Below are 23,824 nucleotides of genomic sequence, written 5' to 3'. Positions count from 1 at the left end.
TCTCAGATGAGAAGTGCTGCATGTGGTAGGGGTGAGGAGCTTGTTCAGATAGACGGGTAGTTTGCCCAGAAAGTATTTGAAGGCAAGACAGGAAAGGTGAACTTTGCGCCTAGACTCAAGTGATGACCAATCTAGTTATTTGAGCATTTCGCAGTGATTTTAGGATTGTGGACCAAAACATTGCATCTATGAAAAGTATTTCTCTTATGGGTGACACTCCATTGGTTTCTATGAGACTGCTCTGCTGATGCAAAAAAATCCGTGCGAGAGGACTGTTATTGTAAACATTATTTAAAACGTTCTAAATTGCAGTCCAGAGAGCTTATCCCCAATGCTTAATTCATGTAGATCTTTATAAAGTCGTGCTCATTACCACGAGAGTTGTAACCAATTCTCATTATTATATATTTAAATGCAAAATATCCAGTATTGTTACATAGTTACATAGTGTGCAACAAAAGACAAGAAGGCCCAGTACTACATCCAATATGGCAAATTATATAGTGAAATACTTATCTGTTTTCGTTCTTAGAAGCAAGGGTCATTTAGTTCAATTCATTGGCCAAAGTATTTATTTTTCATTCTACAGGACGCCCTTTCTGCAGGTCCGAACAGATACGTTTTTCACTATTTCATTTGTCCTAGTGGATGTAACACAGTTTTTTTGTGTCTTTTGTTGTATACTTTAGGTCACATACCTAGTAGCACTGCACTTGACACAAATATATATGATGTGGTGGTGGGTTTTGGTTCTGAGCTTGCAGGGATAGTGTGTGAAAGTTACACAGTAGATGAGGTTAAAAAAAAGACAGCCATCGAGTTCGACCTATGCTAAATTTAGACAGATGCTTATCCTATATTTGTATTTACAGTTGCGTGGCTAGTGAATTTCTTTCCACTTACAAGCAATCTCCTTATAGAGCAGTAATCTGCAGCCTACACCGATTCAAAGCAGCAACCCATGCAATATTCTACCTTTTTTTAAATAAATAAATTCTGTACTATTAGATTTTTTTTTTAATTCAACTCTTAATTCCATTTTTAATTAGTTTTAATATACTGAGCATCCTTTGATTTTTATAGCTGGTTTTAACACACTTCCCCAGCCGTGCAAGATCTTTGCAACACTTTCCTGATTGTGATCATTTGTTGCCAACATTCCCATCAGTTTGAGCTGCAAACTGTAACAATAGATAATGTTACCTCAGTAATATTACAATACATTGTAGCTGCTGAGTTACACTGACTGAAGGATTGATTGAAACGGAAAGGCGGCCATTTAGTGAACCGTGGGATGCAACACCATTATTCTCAGCTCTGGGGATCCCCCTGGTTCCTGAGATACAGGTAAAAGTAGTATGTTCCAGCCCCCCTCCAGGGGGAAGAAAATGGCACTTTAAATCTCTTGCTTGACGCGGGACAATCGGACGCCCCGACGTCATCCATTGTGGCTTCCTATTGGCTCGCATCATGCAGGGCTTTTAAATACCAGGAAGCACCCGGCAGTACCTTTACTGGTATGTATCTTGTGAGCTGAGGGAAGGGGGGGTCTCGGAGATCAAAACAGTGGTTATCCTTCTTAACATATAAGTTGTCCCAACAGGCTTAAAAGGGAAAACCCTCTTACACAAATCAGATGTCCCCATGAGTTTAAATAGGGATCAGGCTAATACACACATCATTTGCCCCGCATACTTTTCTGGCATCTCCCTTTTCCACTGGCACCTATAGAATTGTAAGCAGTCATCCTCATGTACGGATTAACATGTATAGGAACAAGAAGCCTACTGTATCTGCAAGAGCCTCTTGCCATTTGGCCAACCAAGAATACGTTTGGTGAGTCCCGCCATTTTGGAATAGGAGAGACTTTATCTCCGCAGATCACTGAATGGTTTTTTTTCTTTCTTTTTTTTTGTTTGTCTTTCTTTCCATTGCGTTTTAGGTTTTCCTCAGTGAGATGTAAACTGGTAACAGTAAAGTAGGAGAAAACATTAAGAAAGAAGCAACGGAGCGTTTTCATCAATATAGATCTATTGAAGTCCAGGCAGAAAGCGCCCCCACCGATAAGGCCTCACCCCAACCATCCCAGGAACTTTCTTGGTCTTCTTACTGTATGATTTCCCCCCCTTTGTAACGCAAACCAGTATCAGTGTATTTGTAACGATGAGCCTACTCCTACAGCAAATAAAAATTCCACTTGTGGGAACATTTGCACGGAACGTTTGATCTCACCTCCGGACGCTTGGTCTGCTGCTTTGTTAAGGTCAGTTAATTTAAGGGTAAATTTAGCGGTCAGGGAAGGAGGTTAAGGATATGGGTTTTAAAGCAGGAGATTACGGGAAAGAGTTAAGGTTTTTGGGGTAGGGGGTAGTATTCGTTGTAGGGGTTAAGATTAGGGTTTTTTAGGGCATGGAGTAAGGTTATAGGCTTGCCGTGGCAGTGAGGTGAGTAGCGCCTAATTGGCCACGGGCAAATGTCCATGACCGCATTTGCATGTCTCAGACAGGTCTGCAACTGTCTTGCCTGAGATGCAAATGTATCCACAAGTGCTATATTTATTTGCTGTACGGTGGGAGGTTTAAGTCACTTTTGTTTTTTTACCCTCCATAACTTTTTTAGTGTCTAATGATGAGCCTGGAACTTTGGCTGCATCTCTGCCGGCTGCCAAATCACTGAGACTGCAAACCTGACGGCTTCCCAGCTCAGTAGGCCCGACTCTCTCACAACAGGAATACTCAGACACACCTTATTCATTAAACATCTTTATTTGTTTCAAATCAATACACAGTTGAAAGTGGCCTGTTCCATGTCACCTTTTGCTGACTCTGAGGTGACACAAAAACACGTATTTTCAATAAATAGTAAAATTCGAACTGGTTTTATGCATATGCACATTTAGAGATTTTTTACGTACTTGCAACACAAAGAGGCCCTGAGCAAAAAAGGGAGATTACAAATAAAAACAGCGTTTACAAATCATTATGGTTGCTTCTAGTATGTAACAACACACAGAAAATCCTGTTTTGATGGACAGCATCAATTTTGCGCCAAAATTGTCTTTGAAGAGTAGCACATTTGATGCCTAAATTTGTTGTGGCGTTTGGAGAGGAAAAATCTGAGATATATAATAAATTGTACAAGCAATTTATATTTGAAAGCCAAATGATCACAGACTAATCTTAAGTGTTGGAGTTATGTAGACTAGTTTACCAGATCAATGGGGACTAGCAAATATTTGTCTATGCAAAATATATATATACTTTATATATGAAGTTCACACCACTCTGGTTCAACAATAAAAGATTAGTTTAATTTATTTAATCCAATTAACAAGAGTAAAAATGGGCAACTTTTCCTGCCTATGTGGTCTTTGATGCGCTTTACCAAGGGTTAATGTAAGCCCGAAACATCACCCATGTTTACTCTATTGTTAATTGGATGTAGGAGCGGCTCAGACACTGGGTTTGAATCAGGGGAGCCTGGTTCAATTCCCGGTGTCACCTCCTTGTGACCTTGGATAAATCACTTTATCTCCCTGTGCCTCAGGTACCAAAAACATAAAGTGTAAGCTCATCCGGGCAGCGAATGTGTCTGTAATATTCCTATGTGCTGCGTACCGTGCGCTATACTGTAATTGTGAAAAGCTCTGAGTCCCATTGGGAGAAAAGTGTTATAGGAAATAAAGTTAAGTAAATGAAACATTTTTTTATTGATGAACCGGACAGTGCTGTGGACTTCTTGATCTCCTATCAATATGGCCCTTGGCTTGCGAGGGCGTCCTGGCTCTCCAGCGTACATCCCACATAGGGGCCTATGCAGAGAGCAGCGAATTTTAAAATTGGCGAATTTATTAAAAAGTAGCTTTTTTGGAGAGTTTTATTCTCCATATGCAGAAAAGTGCGAATTCTGCTATGTTTAACATGGATGCGTGTGGCGAGTTTAAATTGGCGAGATGCGATCTTCAGAAACGTGTAAAAACAAATTCGCGCCTTTTTTTTCCCTTTGCAATGGCCGCGAGCGGCAGCTTCTTGCCAGTTTTTTCTGGCGAGGCAAAACGGAGACAATCGCGCCATTTTATTGGCGCGAACAGCCGCTAGATGCCGTTCGCGCCTCTCTGCATACGGATATTTTTAAAACTGGCGAGATTGAGGTTCTCGCCAGCCGCGAGGCGAGTTTTACAAATAGAAAAGAAAAATTGGCGCGTTTTTCGGAACTCGCCATTTTCTGCTGCTTTCTGCGCGATTTTCTCCAAAAAATGGCGAATTTCGAAATAGCGCTGCTCTCTGCATAGGCCCCTAAGTCTGGATAAGTAGACTCCTTTTTGATAATAGTTTTAAAACTGTTGGCCAGTGTGTGTGCCCCAGATATTTGTATATGTATATATCATGTATAATATATATATATATATATATCTATCTATATATATATATATCTATATATATATATATATATACATATATACATATAGACACACACACAAGACCAAGCAGAGTACATGGGCCTGTATATATATATATCTATATATATATATATATACATACACATGTATATGTGTATGTATATATATATATATATATATATCTATATATATATATATATATATATACATACACATATATACATATAGACACACACACAAGACCAAGCAGAGTACATGGGCCTCTTGGTCTTGGGTAGATCTCAAAGGCACATATAAGGTGAGCAGATTCCCCTTTCCCATCCCCTGCTTCTCAACTCTGCAGATGAGATGATATCCAGAAGTGTCAACCCCCCCCCCCCCCCAGACCGACTTCAGAGAGATTTGAATGGAAAAGCAATTCTGTCATTCTGATTGGAAAAGTAGTTCAATGAGACTGACTCCAAATCCGTGCGACTCGCAGAAAGCCGCGAGAGTTGACAAGTCTGTGTTTCTTGGGCTCGTCTTCGTGCCGATTTGCTGACGATCCCCCCGTTGTCACAGCTCAAAGTATTTAGTGTAGGGGTGGCCAACTCCAGTCCTCAAGGGTCACCAAGAGGTCAGGTTTTCAAGATAACCCTGCTTCAGCACAGGTGGCTAAGCCAAGTCAAAGACTGAGCCACTGATTGAGCCACCTATGCTGAAGCAGGGATATCCTGAAAATGTGACCTGTTGGTGGCCCTTGAGGATTGGGGCTGACCACCACTGCTTTATTAGTACTGTTGTTTTGATGCAGTGTTATCTACACCAGCGCCGCACAATCTTTCCTGCTCACGCCCCCCCCTCCTGCTTCCCTCCCTGCTCGCGCCCCCCCTCACCTCCTCTCCGGCACCCGGCGTCAAATGACGTTGCGGGGTCACGTGACGTCATGTTGCCATGCCAACATGACGTCACATGACCACGTGGCGTCAAATGACGCCGAATTGCCATGGCGATGTGTCGCCGAAGAGAAGGTAAGTGAAGTTGCAGAGGCCTCACGCGATCCCCAGGCATTAATTTAAATGCCTTGGGGGAAGAGCGCGGGATCCCTGCAACCACCGCACCACCCTGAATAATCTTGCGCCCCCCAATTTGCGCACCGCTGATCTACACCAGGGGCGCTCAGCTCCAGTCCTCAAACCCGCCCAACAGGTCCTGTTTTCAGGATATCCCTACTTTAACACAGGTGGCTCAATCAGTCCCTGCTTCAGCACAGGTGGCACAATCAGTCCCAGCTTCAGCACAGGTGGCTCAATCAGTCCCTGCTTCAGCACAGGTGGCTCAATTGAGCCATCTGTGCTGAAGCTTGGATATCCTGAAAACCTGACCTGTTGGGTGGCGGGGCCTGTGGGCTGGAGTTGAGCACCCCTGATCAACACAATGAATCTCCTCTCTACCAACACGATTTGCCTTTCACTCCCAAGAAAGTTGTCCTGGGCTGTGTGTGCAGAGGGGCGAGGCGCAGTGTGAGGGATAGAATTGAATGTAAAGGCTCCTCTACCGCACATCCCTGAGTATCAGCATCTGTGGAGGAGACCGTTTGTATCTATTGCTCGGTTCTTCCTTAGAGGCTTCTGTTTTGGGATGTGTGGCGTTTGTTTGCTGCAGCTCTTCCTCTTACAGATTTATGGATCAATGTCCCCGAAATGGGGTAGGCACCAAATAAAAGCAACTCGCAATTGCTTTGCAGCTACGTATATAGCACAGACGGAAAGAACCGGTTCACCTGGCAATAAAGTGCTAGAGAAACCGTGTTTTACGGATACAGAGAAATAGGCTTTAGATGTTCTTAAAGAACAAAGAAACCCGTAGAATGTAATTGGAACTGTTGTTGTAGCGCTGCTAAACCATTTCAGGACGGTCCATCCATGACAGGTCAGGACCAAATGGTTGTCTCTTTTCTGGCATACCAGCTCTCTGGACTCTTGTTCCTGCAGTGGGAGGTTAGGTGGCATCTTGAGGGCCACCGTCATATCACAGGACCCCGTCCTTGGCTTTCTGTGTTGTCCTGGCTGGAGGAACAGGTGGAGGTACTCTCCGAGGTGGGGCCGATCTCTGAACCCCACAAATAAGAGAAGAAATTATATTTCATTATAGCTGCCAAAATACAACATATACATTTTCTAATCCCACTATGGGGGGTCGATTCTACATGTGCCAAATCAGCCAATCAAGCTGTTTTTCGGCCCAAAATCCCCATTGGTGTCAATTGGGAATTTCGGCCAAAGCCGGAAACATGTTCTATGAAAAATCTTTTGTTTTGAACCAGAACAGTGTGACTGTCTATTTAGACGATGACTTACAGTTGACCAATAACAAGTGTTTGGCCAATGATAACATGATTCGTCCTGAGGAATAATAAGAGTGGGTGACCCCTCACTTGTAGAAAAGCAGATTCCTCAAAGGGTATCAGAGTGAAGCCAAACATCTGGCGTTACAGGTTGTCTCACCAGGAGCACTGTGAGTGGTCATGTCTGTCAATGAGGAGTGCTAATCCCACCCCCCAAAAAAACAAATGAATTCATAACATAGTCTAATACAGGGGTGGCCAACTCCAGTCCTCAAAGGCCACCAGCAGGTCAGGTTTTAAGGATATCCCTGCTTCAGCACTGATGGCTCAATCAGTGGCTCAGTCAATGACTAAGCCACCTGTGCTGAAGCAGGGATATTCTTAAAGCTTGACCTGTTGGTGGCCCTTGAGGATTGGAGTTGGCCACCCACCTCTAGTAGTTCGTGTTGTGCAAATCCATTTTCCCCGTTTCTTATTTCCCCGGCTGTTACCATGCCAACGTCTGTTGGCCTAATGAGCTTGAACGGCAGCGACAATTTAAACCTCGCAGGGAGGCAAATGTCCAGCAACTGATATCTCCTGATTTTAACTACAGGATTTAAAAAGGGCGGGAATGTCAAAAACAGCAGTAAAGCGACTTTGCAGTGGTAAAAAGAAAGAAGACGTTGTATAGGGGAGTAGAGCAGGTCACTGCTTGAAAATAGGAATGAGACATTAAAATCAGCCATTTCCATGGGCTCACATCTTTAGGGACTGTGCCATTCAAAGTAGTTAGGAGCCCACCACAGTTATCAATATTATTGAGCTGCGCAAGGCAGGACCCGCCTTAGAGCGAAGCGAGCAAGGCGCCCACCTTGGGCCCCACGGCCTTCTGAGGCCCCGCACTCCCTCCTCCTGTGGGCGCCAGGATACAACTTCCACCCGACCGGAGAGGGGCTGCTGGTGGAGGTAGCGTGGAGCCCGCGGACCGGCAGAGATAGTTGTGTCTCTGTTTCTCCGTCTGCCTGTGTTCGTTTGTGAGAGGGGTCTTACCTTTTTTTCCCGGAGCGAGCTGCCTCCTGTATCGTCGTGTTTGCCACGGTGACCGACGTCAAATGACGCCACGGCATCATATAACGACGCGGTGCCACGGCAACGTGCTGCCACATGCCATCGTGATGCTGCGACGCTGCAGGAGGAGGGCCGCTGGTCAAGGTAAGTTTCCTTAACTACAGGGCAGGGCCCCGCTGCCATCATGCCGCCTTAGGCCCCGCCAAGCCCTGCAATGTGTATATGGTAACGGGAGCCACGTTACCTTGGGAGCTGTGTGAGTAGGAGGTGGTAGAGCTGGTCTGTTTGGAGGATGTATCCTCACTGGGTGAGCTGTCGTCGCCGTTACACCCGGCGGCTTCTTGCTGGGTTGGTGACACAACGGAGGCCCTAGTTCTTTTATCTTCAGGCTGGGGTGCAGAGTGGACTCTGGATACTGTATGCAAACAATCAAAGAATGATGTTCTTCAACAGAAACTGATGTTCCAACCAGACATTATAGTACTAAACGTAGACAAGGTGCACGATTTAAAAACTGTCACTATTTATAAGACAGCATTTTTTTTCCTTTAGTTGTTTAGACCACGAATCAGAGGAAATCAGCATATACAGGCATACCCCGGTTTAAGGACACTCACTTTAAGTAAACTCGCGAGTATGGACATATCGCCCAATAGGCAAACGGCAGCTCACGCATGCGCCTGTCAGCACGTCCTAAACAGCAACACCGGCTCCCTACCTGTACCGAAGCTGTGCGCAACCGGGGAGACTATAGAGCCTGTTACACATGCGTTATTTACATCAGTTATGCATGTATATGACGATTGCAATACAGTACATGCATCGATAAGTGGGAAAAAGGTAGTGCTTCACTTTAAGTACATTTTTACTTTACATACATGCTCCGGTCCCAATGCGTACGTTAATGCGGGGTACGCCTGTATAGTATATTGAAAGTGGACTGTAAAATGTTTACGGTTAGATTGTAAGCTCTTCAAAGCAGGGATTTGCCTGATTGTCTGTTTGTTTCCGTTATTGTGTTACAATTCCCAGTATAGCATCTATAGAAAAGTGCTGCATGCATTGTTGGAGCTATACAATTTGCAATATAGATATATAAACATGTCCAGAATGGCAGGGCGCTGTGGTAATGTTAGTAGTAGGGGTGCACTGTTTCTGAATGGTTAGAAAGAATAAAACAGAAACTAATAGTAAGCAGTGTGGTTTCAGTACATATGGTTGGTTCAAGTGCAGTGTTTCCCAACTCCAGTCCTCTGGGAACCCCAACAGGTCAGGTCTTAAGGATATCCCTGCTCCAGCACAGGTGGGTTAATCATTAAGCACAGGCGGCTCAGTCATTTTGACTGAGCCACCTTTGCTGGAGCAGGGATATCCTTAAGAACTGTTGGGGTTCCCTGAGGACTGGAGTTGGGAAACACTGTTCTAGTGTAATGTAGCCCCCCACCCTCCCCATCTGGGGATTACTAATTAGTTTAAAGGGTTAGCAGTCACTGGGTTAACTGTGTGGGATCACTCGGGTATTGCTCCTCCCTATCATGTGATGTGGGATGTCTGGTGACCAGAGATGTCACCATAGGGAGATAGAAGGGTATATATAGCTTGTCACAATGTTCTAGATGGAATGCCAATTAGAGGGCCTCACCATGAGTCATCTATATATGTAATGGGCCGGCCTTCGTGCAAGGCGAACAAGGCAATCCCCTTGGGCACAGCGCCTTCGGGGCCTCGCCCTCCCTCATCTACATCCTCCTGTGGGCGCCGGGATCCAACTTCCACCCGACAGGAGGAGGGAGCGCAGGGCCCCCTGGACCAGCAAGACCGCTTCTCACTGAGAGGTAGGTGTGTGTGTGTTTTCGTTTTCTTTGAGAAGGGGTTCTTTCCTTCACCGGAGCGGGGCATCTCCGGTTGCCATGGTGACTGACGTATATTGACGCTGCGACGTCATATGATGACGCGTTGCTGTAGCAATGTGATGTCACATTAACTTTTTTCACAAGGGGGGGGGTCCCCCGCTGCCAACGGGCCGCATTGGGCCCCACAAAGCCTAAGGCTGGCCCTATAGTTATGTGTATTAAGGATGTCATGTCACCATTTATTGTTTTCAGTTAAGGAACGTGCCCTATATAGTTAGGGCCCATAGTAATGGCCCAGGATTTTTCTCATGCAGGAAGAGGAGTGAGCATGTGTAGAAGCTCCGGAGCCTAATCGGATCGACCCCACCGGAAGGTCCTTAATAAACTCCCATTCTGATATGTATGGACAAAGAATTGCAGTAACGGTATACTGATCCCAGAAAGTACTGTGTCCGTCCCAACATGGGTCCACCTGAGATAGGGCATTATAGATGCTACGCAGGAGATTGCCAATCTAACCAATACTAATGGAAACAAGCATAAGTACCTCCTCAGTGTAGGAGTGAGAGGTGGAAGAAGCGCAGAGTAACAATATTGTTTGCCACCAGTTAATGTCCAAAGTGAAGTCTGTCTTTTGCATGGCGAGCATTATAAACGGAGGTGGATAAAGCTCTTGTTTATACTAAAAAAGTTCCTGATGCCCTTCATTATTCTATCAGCATATCCAGGCCCAGCCTCCATGGACCCAGCACCCTGAACAGGTATGAGAGACTGGGCAATGCCATGTATATAGTCCATCTGATGTAAACTCCTTTAGAGCCGGGCAAGGAGGGTTACAGTTAAAATAAGTTACTGGTGCTTAAAGAACAATTGGGTTTTACCAGTAAGACTTCCAAGTTGCCGGCATTGTGGATGAAGGCATATCTACTGTTGTTTGGTATCCCACTCTCACACCTTACTCTCTCTCTGACCATGAGATTCAAGGCACTCACCTTCTCCTCTAGAGGTCTCTGCCTGGGGGTAGGAGTGACGCTGGTTTTGATTTCGCCATCACTGTGAATCCAAAAGATCAATAAGGAAAAGCCAACATGGTTACCATCAAAAACAAGACATTATCTCCCTTACAGATTAATCGCAAGGTGAAACCGCTTTGGTGTTTTTGACATATTTTTAGGGCACAGACGTATTTTGTAGCACAGTTGAGTTAAGGTTAAACGTAGCATAAAGCTGCACTATGAAATGGTCAAATACAGACAGAAGAGATAAAGAGACCCTGCTCAGGGATATGAAGTCATTACAGACTATGTTTCGCTTGAACTTTCATAAAAATTCAACAAAAGTTTGATAGAACTTTGTAACTTAAAAAGTTCAGGCAACATTGACAAAGTTGAAGTGAAGTTAAACATTTTCGATCGAGCTTTGTCATTTCAAATTTAGCCAGAGAAGAGTCTACCCTGAAATATGGGTTTGGCAGGAGAGGAGCAAAAACTCATATTTCAGACGGTGCAGACTTTTCTCAATGTAGCAAAGTGTAGGCAAGCAGTTGCAAATCTTTAGCAGCAACCAATGTTATGGATGTGCCATGCTTTTTGTTAGGGGATAGCCAGGGTCTCGTTTCTAACTTTGGAACAATGCAGCCAGGGCTACCAACAGGGTGGAGCGAAGGGACAACTGTCCTGGGCCCTACACTTGATGAGATTTTCCCCCAGGCTCAAACATGGAAGTTAGACCCTGCCGGAAGTCGGGCCCAACTTCTGTTATCGGCCACCTGGTTGGACCCCCCTCCACCACCAGATGGACCCCACACCACCACTCTACTGGTAGGACCTGGGTAGGAGGAGGGAGAGAGGGGGAAAAAGAGTGAGAGAGAATGGGGGTAGGGGAGAGTGAGAGAAGGGGTGAAAAAGTAAGAAGTAAGGGAGAGAGAGAGGAGGAAAGAGAGTGGGAGGTGGGGGGAGGGAGACAGGGAGACAGGGAAAAAAGAAAAAGGGGTGAGAGAGAGGGGAGGAGAGAAGGGAGGAGAGAAGGGGTGAGTCAGACAAAGCAGGTGGGAGAGTGAGACAGAACGGGGGGGGTGAGTGAGAGAGCAGGTGAAAGAGGGAGAGAGAGAGTGGTTGAAGTGAGGGAGGGGGAAAAGAGGGAGGTGAGTGAGAGAGAAGGGGATAGTGAGAGAGAGGGGGAAATAGGAGAGTGCTAAAGAGAAGGAGAGAGGGGGCAGAGTGAGAGGGAGGGAAGAGGGGGAAAAGAGTGAGGGGGAGAGCGAGTGAAAGAGGGAAAGGGAGAAAGAGGTTGGAGAGTGAGAGAGGGGAGCTGGAGAGTTAGAGAGGGGGATGGGAGAGAGAGAGGAGGGGCTTGTAGGGCCGCCGACAGGGGGGAACAGACATTCCCCCCCCCCCCACTCAACAACCTTGGGCTCTAGTCCTGGGCCACGGGAAAGCTGTCGGCTGCCCTGAATGCAGCAGAAACGTAAAAGTTGCAGATGTATAAATACATTTGTGAGGACATTACATTGGTGGAGCCAGCAGTATTTTTTTTCCAACCAAAACAGAAAAGTACTGATGAAATACAGTGTACACAATTCCGTGCACAATTAAGAAAAGGCACTTTTTTTGTTGTCATGGATTTAAGTTTAAGTGAGGTTCTGTTGAAATGTGAACCCCCCAAAATGAACACATGGCAGCATACAGTATAACTGAATATCTTTAGATATTTTGAAAAATGTAAAGATAGCTTTATCGGTTTAAAAGCATAAAAAGGTCAATATTAATATACAGTGCATCAGAGAATAAATTATTATTATTATTATATTATGGCTCCCGCACACAGGCCCTTAACAGGTCTGCTATTATGATTTTAACACCTCTGGAATGCCCTTCCCCTCAATATCCGACTAGCACCCTCGCTATCCACCTTTAAAACCCACCTTAAAACACAACTGCTTAACGAAGCATACGAGTAGCTCCGTGGCTGATACTTTACACCTCATACATAAACCTTGGCCCCCTGCAGACACACTTACCAGAACCAGAGGCGTAGCTACAGCCCGGGCACCCGCGCTCTAGGGGGGCTGCTCTCTCTCCCCCACCCACCCTCCCCCCGCAGAGGAAATCAAGCAGCTGTTACAGAGCCTCTGAATCTCAGTAAGTTCAGTTGCAGAGGCATCGCGCGGTCCCTTGGGGACCTTGGGGAAGAGCGCAGGACCTCTGCAACCGCCCGCGCCCCCCCCCCCCAGAAAAAATCTTGTGCCCCCAGTTTACGCACCCCTGATTTATATGTTTGTCACATGTATTACTGCTGTGACGCGCTATGTGCATTAATGGCGCTATATAAATAAAGAAAAGATGAATGATCCAGGGCAACTTGGGATTTTTTTTAAATTTTCTTCATTTTAAAATCCGAAGTTGCCCTGGATAATTCATCTTTTCTCCATATACTGGATTTCTTTAGGAAGACATCCCTGAACAAGGAGCACCGGTCTTTGCAAGTATTTTGACTTTATTATATGTGGTGTGCAGCTTCTCCTGTTATATTGCTATATAAATAAAGACATACATACATGTTATATAGTACCCAAAACAACGTCTCTTTAACTTCTTACAGGAACAGCCAATAGAAGAGATCTTCATGTTATGGCAACATAAGAATATTCAAATCAGCAGCTGTGATCAGTGTGATGTTGCAATGATGTTTTAAGACTGTTAGATCATTAAAAGGTCTGTAGTAGTACTCAGCTTCACAATATATTCCAGTGTGTTTATTTTTCCATTAGAAATGGGCTTTTCTGTGCAACAGTGACCCGATCGGTACTATCGCAGCGTAATGAATACCTCCTCAAATGTTTTTTTTCATTTGCCAACATTCTTTTTCTGGCATATTTGTTCAATTAAGTGATCTCAAACGTAAGAATATGTTACATCTTAAATCCTGATATATTTATATAACTATTTTTTTTTTTAGATACACACGCTTTACTACAGCAATAGTATTTTTTGGGGGGGGTGTATCCTATGTATACTAGGCTTTAGTTCAACAGATTCAGGGGCAATTTTGAAAGAGTTCTGGGGTTCTTGAAAGACAGGTTGAAAACCACTCATGTAAACACTGTGCTCTCTGAGGTTAAAAGCTGAGAACCGAGAAGGTCACAGGACAATTACCTGCTGTGCAGGGGACAGGCTGGGGGTGCGCTGTCGGACTTGGTCAGTCTGCTCCTGGTCCTCTCTTTGCATAGGTATATGGAAAGAGACAAGGCCATCCCTGCCAGCAGCGCTAGAGGAATAAATATTCCGAATACAAGTGTCGATGAGCCTAGAAGAGAGCAGCGAGGCACGAAGTTAGGATTTCTGCTGGGGTGCAGCCTTACCTAACGACGTCATGCCGTGCCACAGGATCAAAGAGAACTCACTGTCTGAAGGCACCGGGCCGCTATCAACACTGCCTCCGTTACCCGACCGGTTACAGAATGGGGGGTCCCACCCAACAAAACAATGGCAGTTCTGGTTATTGTTGCATACCTGTGAATAACCGGGGAGGAGGGAACAAATGGTTGGAGAGAGAATATTTGCAGTGCGTGGTTAGTGTGTATTGAGCATATAAACCAGAAACTGCTCAAGTACTAAATCTACACATTACTAAGGTTGTTCTGCTCATTCCCAAAAAGTTGTAGTGCACGTTCTGTAATCAATACACACTAGAGTTCATACTTTTAAGACGCTGTTCTGATCATTATGTAATTAAGATGCAGACGCCCTTGAATATTTTTAAAGCACCAGTTCAAGCTGCCGTTTATTTTTTTATTTTATTTTTTTTATTTATTTTATTTTCCCTCTAATATTTGCATCAATATAATCCACACAATAATAAGTAATTAGCTAAGTTACCGATCGATCCGTTCTCCTGTGATCGATCGGCGAAGATTCGGCTTGGGGGTTCACTAAATGGCTGTAAGTGCAGCAGAAGAGGACCAAAGATGCAACGTTCTGTGGGGAAGATCATGTGACCAGGCAGTCACTAGATACAATTGGTGTACTGCTAGAGAGAGGGAAAGGCTCAAAAAGGGGTGTGCCAGAGCCTGTTTCAGAAGAGGATGTGACTTTGTAAATGGTTGCTATAGAAACCAAAAATGCTTGTTACATTATAATACATTAATAATGTAATTTAGAGTTGTTTTAAAAAAATGCTACAAGTATTTTCTCATAGCACAGAACAGATTTATTTTAAAAAACACATGTAGGATATTGCTTGGTCTGCAGCTTTAAGGTCGCTCTGTGTATAAAAATACAATATGTGTGGCTGTGAACATCCAAGCTCTGTACCCTGGTATCTGAAACCCTTGTTGGAAAACACAGGCTTATTGGATTGTGACAATGTCCCATTTATAGAAGGTGATCGAGTGAAAGGGGAATGGTAATGCATCTTAATATAATATGAGGCGCACACAGCGGCCGAGCACTTTGCTGTAAAGCTGAACACATTCATGTCGAGCCTTGAGACTCACTGAAAACAGACTAATAAGTCAAACTCAAAGGGTTACAAATATGTGTACGTTGTAGAGAACCTCACCCCATTCTTATGGCATTTCTTGGCACATTCGTCGGCTTGTAGGAAAGAGGTGTTTCTGCACTGCCCATCAAAGCAAATCTGTGTGAGGAGAGACCACGGGGCATTACCACACCAGCCACTGCAGAATTTCAGCTGTATGACAGATATCATGATAAGGTGTTTTCAATTATAGTATGTGCTGACCAACTGGCCACTCATCTGTGTGTGCCACAGTGATAGAGACAAGATTTTATTAATCCCACTTGTATTAGTCTGTGGCTGAGAGGAGCTTTATTATGGGGTTTAAACTTCTTTCCTCCTATGCAAAGCCATACAGCAGTGGTTTCCAACCTTTTTTTTGGTTAAGGAACGCTGAGTGAAATTCTGAGGCACCCCAACCATCTCTAATAGTGTGTCTGAGATCAGATGCATTGCAAATTCATCTGTATTTGATACAATTTTCAAATGACCAGAAAATTGCAGGGAACCCTTTAGGGATGCCCGGGGAACCCAAGGGTTCGTAGGAACCCCTGTTGAAAAACACTGACATACAGTATGATTGGGAAGGGCCCTCTGCCAAGACATTATATGCAGAGTATTTCCCCTTCATAGGACCCTGTGACATGAAGAATCTGCTCTCCCATGGTCTAGTCTGCCTCGTTTAAGGTAACAGAGAGGAGTGCTCCTCACTTGGTTATCACCACATTTAGTGCCAGTAAGTACAAGTCCCGGATCCATCATGTCTTCCTCCTCAGGTGCCCTGTAAACATGTGTCCCCCGGCATCTCACACGTTTTCCTTCCATGCTGATGGTAGTGTCTATAGCCACAGCATTATTATCCAGGGGCTTGGAGGCTGAACTCAGACACTGGATCTTTCCACACTTGGCATCCCTAAGAACAAAGGAAAGGGCCAAATCTTTAGATCATTTACAATAACCGTCCCACAGGCACATTGTGGTAGTAACCCTGCCTCTGACAGTGGCATAGCACCTATCAAATATGGTCAAATAAAAGATAAAATGGGGGGGAAAGTGAGATCGGAAGGGTTCAGTCTACTACTATTGCATCTTATGCACTGCAGCAGCGGCTCAATGAGTTAAGGCACTGACTCTCAAAACAACCACACTGAGTGTGAGTCAGGGGAACCTGGTTCAATGCCCGTGTCAGCACCTTGAGACCTTGGGAAAGTCACTTTATCACTCACCAAAAACATAGATTGTCAGCTCTTCTGGGCAGTGACTGTGTCTGTAACAATCCTATGTGCTGTGCACCACACACTATACTGTAATTGTGAAGCGCTTTGGGAGAAAAGCGCTATATGAAATAAAGTTAGAGTTATTATTATGTATTTATTAGCTCTCACCCGTCCTACTTCCCTATGAGGTGCTGCTAAAGGAACACACTCACTGGTTGTCCAGTTTCTGACCAGCATGACAAGTGCACTGCCTCTTCCATCCATCCCACCATGCTGTCTCCCTCGATTTCCTTTACTTCACACGCATCTTGCATTCGACCCTGCATCTGTTACCACAAGCTCCCACACGTTGGACTACCAACCTCTCCCCGTGACACATTTCCTGTATTGCACCTCTTCATCTCACTCCCTGGGACTATATTATCAATATTCCCCTTTCCTGTGCTTCCCCTCTCCCACTAACACATTTGGGACACGTTCTCCACTCACCTGGATTCACACCTCTTGTATTCCCCAGCCACATCTCTTCCACAATTGCCATACTGGTCACCGGCTGCATTGATCTTTTCAAAGCACAGATCTGGGGCAGTGCGGGTGCCTGTGACACATACAGGATGGGCACGTGAAGGAACTATATGTGATGTATGTATTTTAGCTACAAGCATGTGTATGTATGGTACGGTTTGATAGATACATGCGTGCACTATCTCTAAAGCTATGGGATATTAGTGAAAAACAAGCACCCCATTCTACTTTCTCTAGATGATGAAGAGAAAGAGGACTTTCAGCTGCAAACCAGTGAAGAGAACAGCATCAGCATTATCAAGCATTAGTTTTTTTTTTAATTTATATTAATTTGGTGCTTCCAACTCCAGGTGCCAATATGCATTTTGATATTAAAGGAGAAATTCATGGCGTTTATTTATTTTTTCTTCGGTTTTTAGCACCGGCTTGAAACAGGGGGTGAAGGTAGCCATTCCGGCTGAGCTAGCTGGGGTTTAAAGTTTAAAGTTCCCCCGTCACACGGGCCAATAGGAAGCGGAACCTGATGACATCACGGCTTCCTATTGGCCCACAGGGCGTGAGAGCTTTGAAACCATTATGAACCTTGGTAGCCGAGCGGAGCGGTTACCGGCACACCTTACGGAGGTAAGTATCTCGGAAAGCAGGGGGTCCCCGGAGCTGAAATGAATAGTGTTCAACGTCGGGGACCCCCTGTTTCAATTCAATGTAAATAAATGGATAAAAAAACGAAAGAAAAAAAAATAGCATGGATTGCCGCTTTAATACAGCATGTTTTAACATGAAAAATCGCAAAATGCGCTTTTAAAACGTAATGACATCTTCTATGTCTCATATAGAGTATGGTGCTATGTGCAGATGTAGATGGGTGTGATGCTGCAGAGGGTGGCATGGAGGTGCAGGAAAACAAATGTGAATTGTGCAGGGATTTGCATTTTTGCATTTCCATGTTGCTTTTTGTGGTGTGAAGGGACCTTTTGTGGTCCTGAAAGCTTGCACTCTTTTTAACCACGAATTAGCTATTGAAGGTATCACTTCTACTTCACTTTTCTTTGTCACCTGCTACGTCCGGTATGATAATATTAGACCAGTGTGTGACCTTAATGAGGATCACTCACTCGCACCCCAGAGCTGGCGGCACTGCTGCTGGTGGGTAAGACACCTCCCATTGTAGCAGAAAGCTTGTCCCCCGTGGCAGGACGTCCCATCCAGCTGGAAGGAGTTAGGGGGACAGACAGGAGATCGTCCAGTGCAGAACTCCGGGAGGTCACAAGGTCGCAATGGCTTCCGACATGGCAATCCAGGTGGCTTCATCTAAACAGGAATATAACACATTCATGTGCACATGTGCATGTGTGTGTGTTTGTTACATTGTTTATGCAGTAGCTCACCACTGTGCATTCTATTTATGCCATAGGACTTCTCTGTTTTATTTTTAAGATGTGAAAATGTTCAGAGCAGAGTGATCCATTGTCTTTTTTCCTGCTCACATTAGTTGAAGCGGAACATGTTCAGCTAATTTATTATTTTCTAATATATTAATAAATTCCTCACTCTGCAGTGGTGGCAGCAGGTCCCATGAGCACATTCAGCCCCAGCCACCAGCGTACAAGAAGTGGCATTACAGCACGGATTATCACATTGCTATGGAGAGAGAGCAGAAGCTGGTGTCAAGAGATAAATATACGGACAGACAAACAAGTATAAGGCTATACATATACAGGCCCCTATTCTACAGTACATGCATCTTCCCCATTCTCAGTTGCATTCAAATGAATGGGACTCAAATCTTCTCCAGTAAAGATAGATATGCAGCATATTAATAGAAGCCAGAGTTAGTGATACACACACACACACACACACACACACACATTGAGACAGAGATACACACAGTAGTTACACATACAGTATGGAATGTCTTACCTCAAGGTCACCACAGTCACACTGCTCCCCTTCCTCCAGAAACCCATTTCCACAGCGTGCTCCCCCGTAGAGGTTCTTCGTGTCTGGCGTGTTCCCCAGGCACATCCCTCCCCCGGAGCGCAGGAACCGATCCAGCTCCCGTCTGTTACAGGAGTTGAACACTCTTGGGAAGGGGTGTCTGGATACAGCACACATCAAACTGTTAGCTTGTGGGAGTAGGGTCATATTTACAAAGCAGTGCTATATCTTCCTGAGACCTTAGGGCCCTTCCACTTGAATGGGCAGTAAGGTGTATTCTGGTGCAGGAAGGTGTCTTATGGTATAGCCCCATTTAGATCCCCCATAGATCTATATCTCTTACACTACACACATTAGACTGTCATCTTATTTTTTCTGTGACTTGAAATGTAATGCAGACACGTATATTACAAGGACTGTCCATTGTGGCAAATTGTCACTCCCACTTCCCTTTACACAGTGAACTGACATTAGCCTTTCCAGTTTTAGGAGACCTTTTTGTGACTTGCTTCAAATGTGTTGTTTCCATAGGCTGTTTGACGAAGTTATTATACATACTCAGCATGTCTTTCCTAGAGACGGCTTGAGATTTAATCAAACAATACACTTGCCAAAGCTGTACATTTAAATTCAAACAGGAGTAAAGGCATTATACATATTGAAATATGCTGTAAACTCCTGACAAACAGTGTAATTAGTTAAATTAATTGTATCCTTCCTGCAACAACTGTTTAGTGAACAATGGTATTGTTTTCCATGACACATCTCGAGTTGTGTATCTGAGATGGTTGTGCCAGTGGGAGACCTTGATGAATAACCCTCTTGGACTTAGAAATTATACCCCATATAGGTTTAATGAATGACGCTGTATTCCCACCAGTATGTGTTCCCTCCTTTGCTCACCCAGTGGCGGCTGCCATGATGCAGCCCCCATCTTCCGGTTTAGCTGAGCAGCATCCTGCAGAGTCATGGCTCATCCCGAAGTTGTGCCCAATTTCATGGGCCATGGTGGCTGCGACACCGATCGCGTTGTCAGAGTGATCCTCCAATGACAAACAGAGCGATTCTGAACTCACATGTCGGTTCCACAGGAAGGAAGCATTACAGTAACATGTACATTGGGTCGGGGGTTCTCAAACCTTTCCACAGGGCCCCTCAATTAGCCCGGCTTGTCTTTGGACTACTTATGAATATCTTATGTATATGGAACCTACAGATATTCACGTGTTGGCCAATTTACTGCATGGATTATTCCTCATGCCTTGTGGGACGGCAATTACCAAGGAAAGATTTGAGCAAGTCTGGGCTATGTCACAAATAGGGTTGCCAGGTGGCTTCTCCAAAGAAACTGGATTCAATGGTGAAAGATGCGTCAGGTCACTATGTCCAGGGAGGAAAATACCGGACACATACATATTACAGTACCTCTCATTTTTTACTGGGCAGAGTATCCACATACAGGACAGTCCGGTTCAATACTGGACACCTGGCAACCCTAGTCACAAATGCAATGTTAAGGCAACAGCAATATTACTAGTAATACATGTAGGGCCCTGTTTACTAAGTGGTGTTATGTCGTAAGACATCTTCCAGTGCAAGAACGCGTCGTATGGGATAGCACGGTTTAGTAAATATGGCACCCAATGGCTTCAGGTATATTTACAGGTAAAAATGTAGACAGAGGATACTCACTGAAGAGACAATTAAAACATAATATGACATACAGTTAGGTCCGGAAATAATTGGACACTGACATAATTTTCATAATTTTGGCTCTGTACACCACCACAATGGATTTGAAATTAAACCACCAAGATGCAATACAAGTGCAGACTTTCAGCTTTAATTCAAGGGGTTGAACAAAAATATCGTATGAAACGTTTAGGAATTGCAACCATTTTCATACACAGTCCCCTTATTTAAGGAGCTCAAATGTAATTGGACAAATTAACACAATCATAAAGAACATGTTAATTTTTAATACTTTGTCGAGAATCCTTTGCAGGCAAAGACTGCTTGAAGTCTGGAACGCATGGACATCACCAAACGCTGGGTTTCCTCCTTTGTGATGCTTTGCCAGGCCCTTACTGCAGCTGTCTTCAGTTGTTGTTTGTTCGTGGGTCTTTCTGCCTTAAATTTTGACTTCAGCAAGTGAAATGAATGCTCGATCGGGTTGAGATCAGGCGATTGACTCGGCCATTGCAGAATATTCTACTTCTTTGCCTTAAAAAACTCCTGGATTGCTTTCGTAGTATGTTTTGGGTCATTGTCCAATCAACTTCGCTGAATTTGGCTGAATCTGAGCAGACAATATATTCCTATACACTTCAGAATTCATCCGGCTGCTTCTGTCTTCTGTCACATCATCAATAAACACCAGTGACCCAGTGCCATTGTAAGCCATGCATGCCCATGCCATCATACTGCCTCCACCGTGTGGTATGATGTGATGATGTGGTATGCTTCGGATCATGAGCCGTTCCAAGCCTTCTCCATCCTTTTTTCTTCCCATCATTCTGGTACAGGTTGATCTTTGTTTCATCTGTCCAAAGAATGCTGTTCCAGAACATGGCTGGCTTTTTTAGATATTGTTTGGCAAAGTCTAATCTGGCCTTTCTATTCTTGAGGCTTATGAATGGTTTTCACCTAGTGGTGAACCCTCTGTATTTGCTCTTGTGAAGTCTTCTATTTATGGTATACTTGGATAAAGATATGCCTACCTCCTGGAGCGTGTTCTTCACTTGGCTGGATGTTGTGAAGGGGTTTTTGTTTTTTTACCATGGAAAGGATCCTACAATCATCCACCACTATTGTCTTCCGTGGACGTCCAGGCCTTTTTGTGTTGCAGAGCTCACCAGTACATTCTTTTTTTCTCAGAATGTACCAAACTGTTGATTTGGCCACTCCTAATGTTCCTGCTATCTCTCTGATGGATTTTCTGTTTTTTTGCAGCCTAAGGATGCCTTGTTTCACTTGCATTGAGAGCTCCTTTGACCGCATGTTGTGGGTTCACAGCAACAGCTTCCAAATGCAAATGCAGACCAGACCTTTTACCTGCTTAATTGATGATGAAATAATGAAGGAATAGCCCACACCTGTCCAGGAAACAGCTTTTGAGTCAATTGTCCAATTACTTTTGGTCCCTTGAAAAAGATGGGGCTACGTATTAAAGAGATGTAATTCCTAAACCCTTCCTCCAATTTGGATGTAAATACCCTCAAATTAAAGCTGATAGACTGCACTTTAAGCCCATATTCATTATTTAACTGTAACTTGAATTTATTTTGGTAAACAGCCGAAATAACAAAACTTGTATCAGTGTCCAATTATTTCCGGACCTAACTGTATGTACTAAGGCAATTTTGGAGGGAAATTGTAGCAACTTGTATCATTTTTGTGTTGCGGCAGTTTTTGCTCAATGTGCGTCACCTTTTTTGGGGTGGGTAATATCAAAAGGAGGCGTTACATGGCACACAGATTATACCAAGTTGTGCGTTTTTGTGCGTCACTTTTATCCTGTAAATACGCACCAAAGATCCGCCTGGTCCGAGGGGACGCTGGCTTTCCTGCGAACAAACCTGAGCAACAAGTTTGGAACACAACACAATTTTGTTGCTACATAATACGTTCGCGATAGGATAATATGGCAAGCCAATGATTTCGTAACATTAACAAATCACTTAGGAAAAAAGTAATATGGTGACCCACTCATTTTCTAGCATTATAACTACGTCATTTGGTTATCTAGTGACTCACGGATGTGACCTGTGTGCACAGGCTGTGATGGTGCTGCAAAATACTGCAATATAACCCAATATTCCCTAGATTTTCCATAGGGTTTAACAGTAAGACTTGCATAATATGACATATAGTATATTATTTGATGATATGAGTAACATCTGTAGTGAGAGTAATAATATAACCTAGTGACATAGATTCATAGTAATATATAAATATGGCAGTCTAGTAACTGTTTATTCGGTAACAAATTAGTAGGAAGAAAAGGTAACCCTGCAGCCTGGGAGCCTGTAGTAGTGGTGTGCAAGAGCCATACAAAGAATTAATCACGCTCTCACTCAGCCCAACCCAAACTGAGTCTCCATGAATGGTATTTCTTGTATCTTACCATGTTCACTCCACCAGACTGATACACGGAACACATCGCCTGGAGGGGAGCCAGCCCAATGGTCGTACCATGAAAAGAGCGCCCCCTACAAGAGAGAGAGATAAGAGACAGTCTAGAAGTGGAAAGAGAAATATTTTTACAGACCTAATGGGAACATAAAAACAATGCCTCCATACTCTGAAGTGTGACAAACTGCTTCTAAAGTGCCCTTAGAAGCGGATTGGCATGCTTTGCTATTCTGTGAGCCCTTCTTGGGTGTCCAATCTGTGTCTAAAAGGCTTTTTTGTTCGAAGCGGTTTCACTCTGGCTCTAGCAATCCGATTTGTTTTACAAAAACTGCAATTCTTATCGTTTTGTTATGCAAACCACTTTTAAAAACTCATATTTGTTTCATGCTGCCTCAAGAGTGGTGAGATTGGTATCGCGAGTTACATCCAGAGTCTGAAATATGGGTTTGGCTGAGAAAGCAAAACCCATGTCAGACCGGGGATAGAGTTAGCAGCACCTCAGGTCATTCCATTTCTAAAGCAAGTACAATCTGGGCGTTTGACTGTGAAACCAGGCGGGTTGTCACTTTTTACAGAAGCGATTTGAAATAGAGAATAGGGGTTTTTCTCACATTTCATTCTGAGTGTGCCAAACTGAGTGGTTTGGCACTGACAACTTGGGAGCCACAAGAATAGGCCCTGTAGAGAATAAAGACAAAGGTTTGTTGATTGGGTACTTGCAAGAGAGACAGAAGAGAGACAATAGTGATACTCTGCCTGCTGCAAAGTGGATAGAATAGAAATAACAGGCAGCTTTAGGCCTGGAACAGACAAAGGAGAGAAGAGACAGTCTGGGGCCTGCAAGAGAGACAGCAAAAAGAAGAGA

General features: G+C 44.1%; 1 protein-coding gene across 3 annotated transcripts in view; it reads right to left on the bottom strand.

Annotated features, from left to right (window-relative positions):
- Positions 1-5,227: 5,227 nt before the first annotated feature.
- ADAM19 (ADAM metallopeptidase domain 19) overlaps positions 5,228-23,824 on the bottom strand; it is a 58,327-nt gene continuing 39,730 nt past the window's right edge. Inside the window, exons 7-19 of one of the 3 annotated variants that reach the window (XM_075602200.1) lie at positions 22,952-23,036; positions 19,729-19,868; positions 18,808-18,985; positions 18,439-18,528; positions 18,003-18,198; positions 16,852-16,960; positions 15,857-16,058; positions 15,188-15,265; positions 14,031-14,139; positions 13,783-13,933; positions 10,621-10,681; positions 8,020-8,190; positions 5,228-6,490 (exon numbers count right to left, since the gene is read on the bottom strand). In XM_075602200.1, coding sequence (XP_075458315.1) covers positions 6,410-6,490; positions 8,020-8,190; positions 10,621-10,681; positions 13,783-13,933; positions 14,031-14,139; positions 15,188-15,265; positions 15,857-16,058; positions 16,852-16,960; positions 18,003-18,198; positions 18,439-18,528; positions 18,808-18,985; positions 19,729-19,868; positions 22,952-23,036 — 1,651 coding nt within the window. In that variant the 3' untranslated portion in view covers positions 5,228-6,409. The remainder of the gene's footprint in view (positions 6,491-8,019; positions 8,191-10,620; positions 10,682-13,782; positions 13,934-14,030; positions 14,140-15,187; positions 15,266-15,856; positions 16,059-16,851; positions 16,961-18,002; positions 18,199-18,438; positions 18,529-18,807; positions 18,986-19,728; positions 19,869-22,951; positions 23,037-23,824) is intronic. The other 2 variants (XM_075602198.1, XM_075602199.1) reach the window with 2 other exon arrangements.

The sequence above is a fragment of the Ascaphus truei genome, chromosome 5 (assembly GCF_040206685.1).
Source record: "Ascaphus truei isolate aAscTru1 chromosome 5, aAscTru1.hap1, whole genome shotgun sequence".
NCBI classification, from domain to species: Eukaryota; Metazoa; Chordata; class Amphibia; order Anura; family Ascaphidae; genus Ascaphus; species Ascaphus truei.
The sequence above is the reverse complement of the archived record's forward strand: the minus strand, read 5'-3'. Positions and strand labels throughout refer to the sequence as shown.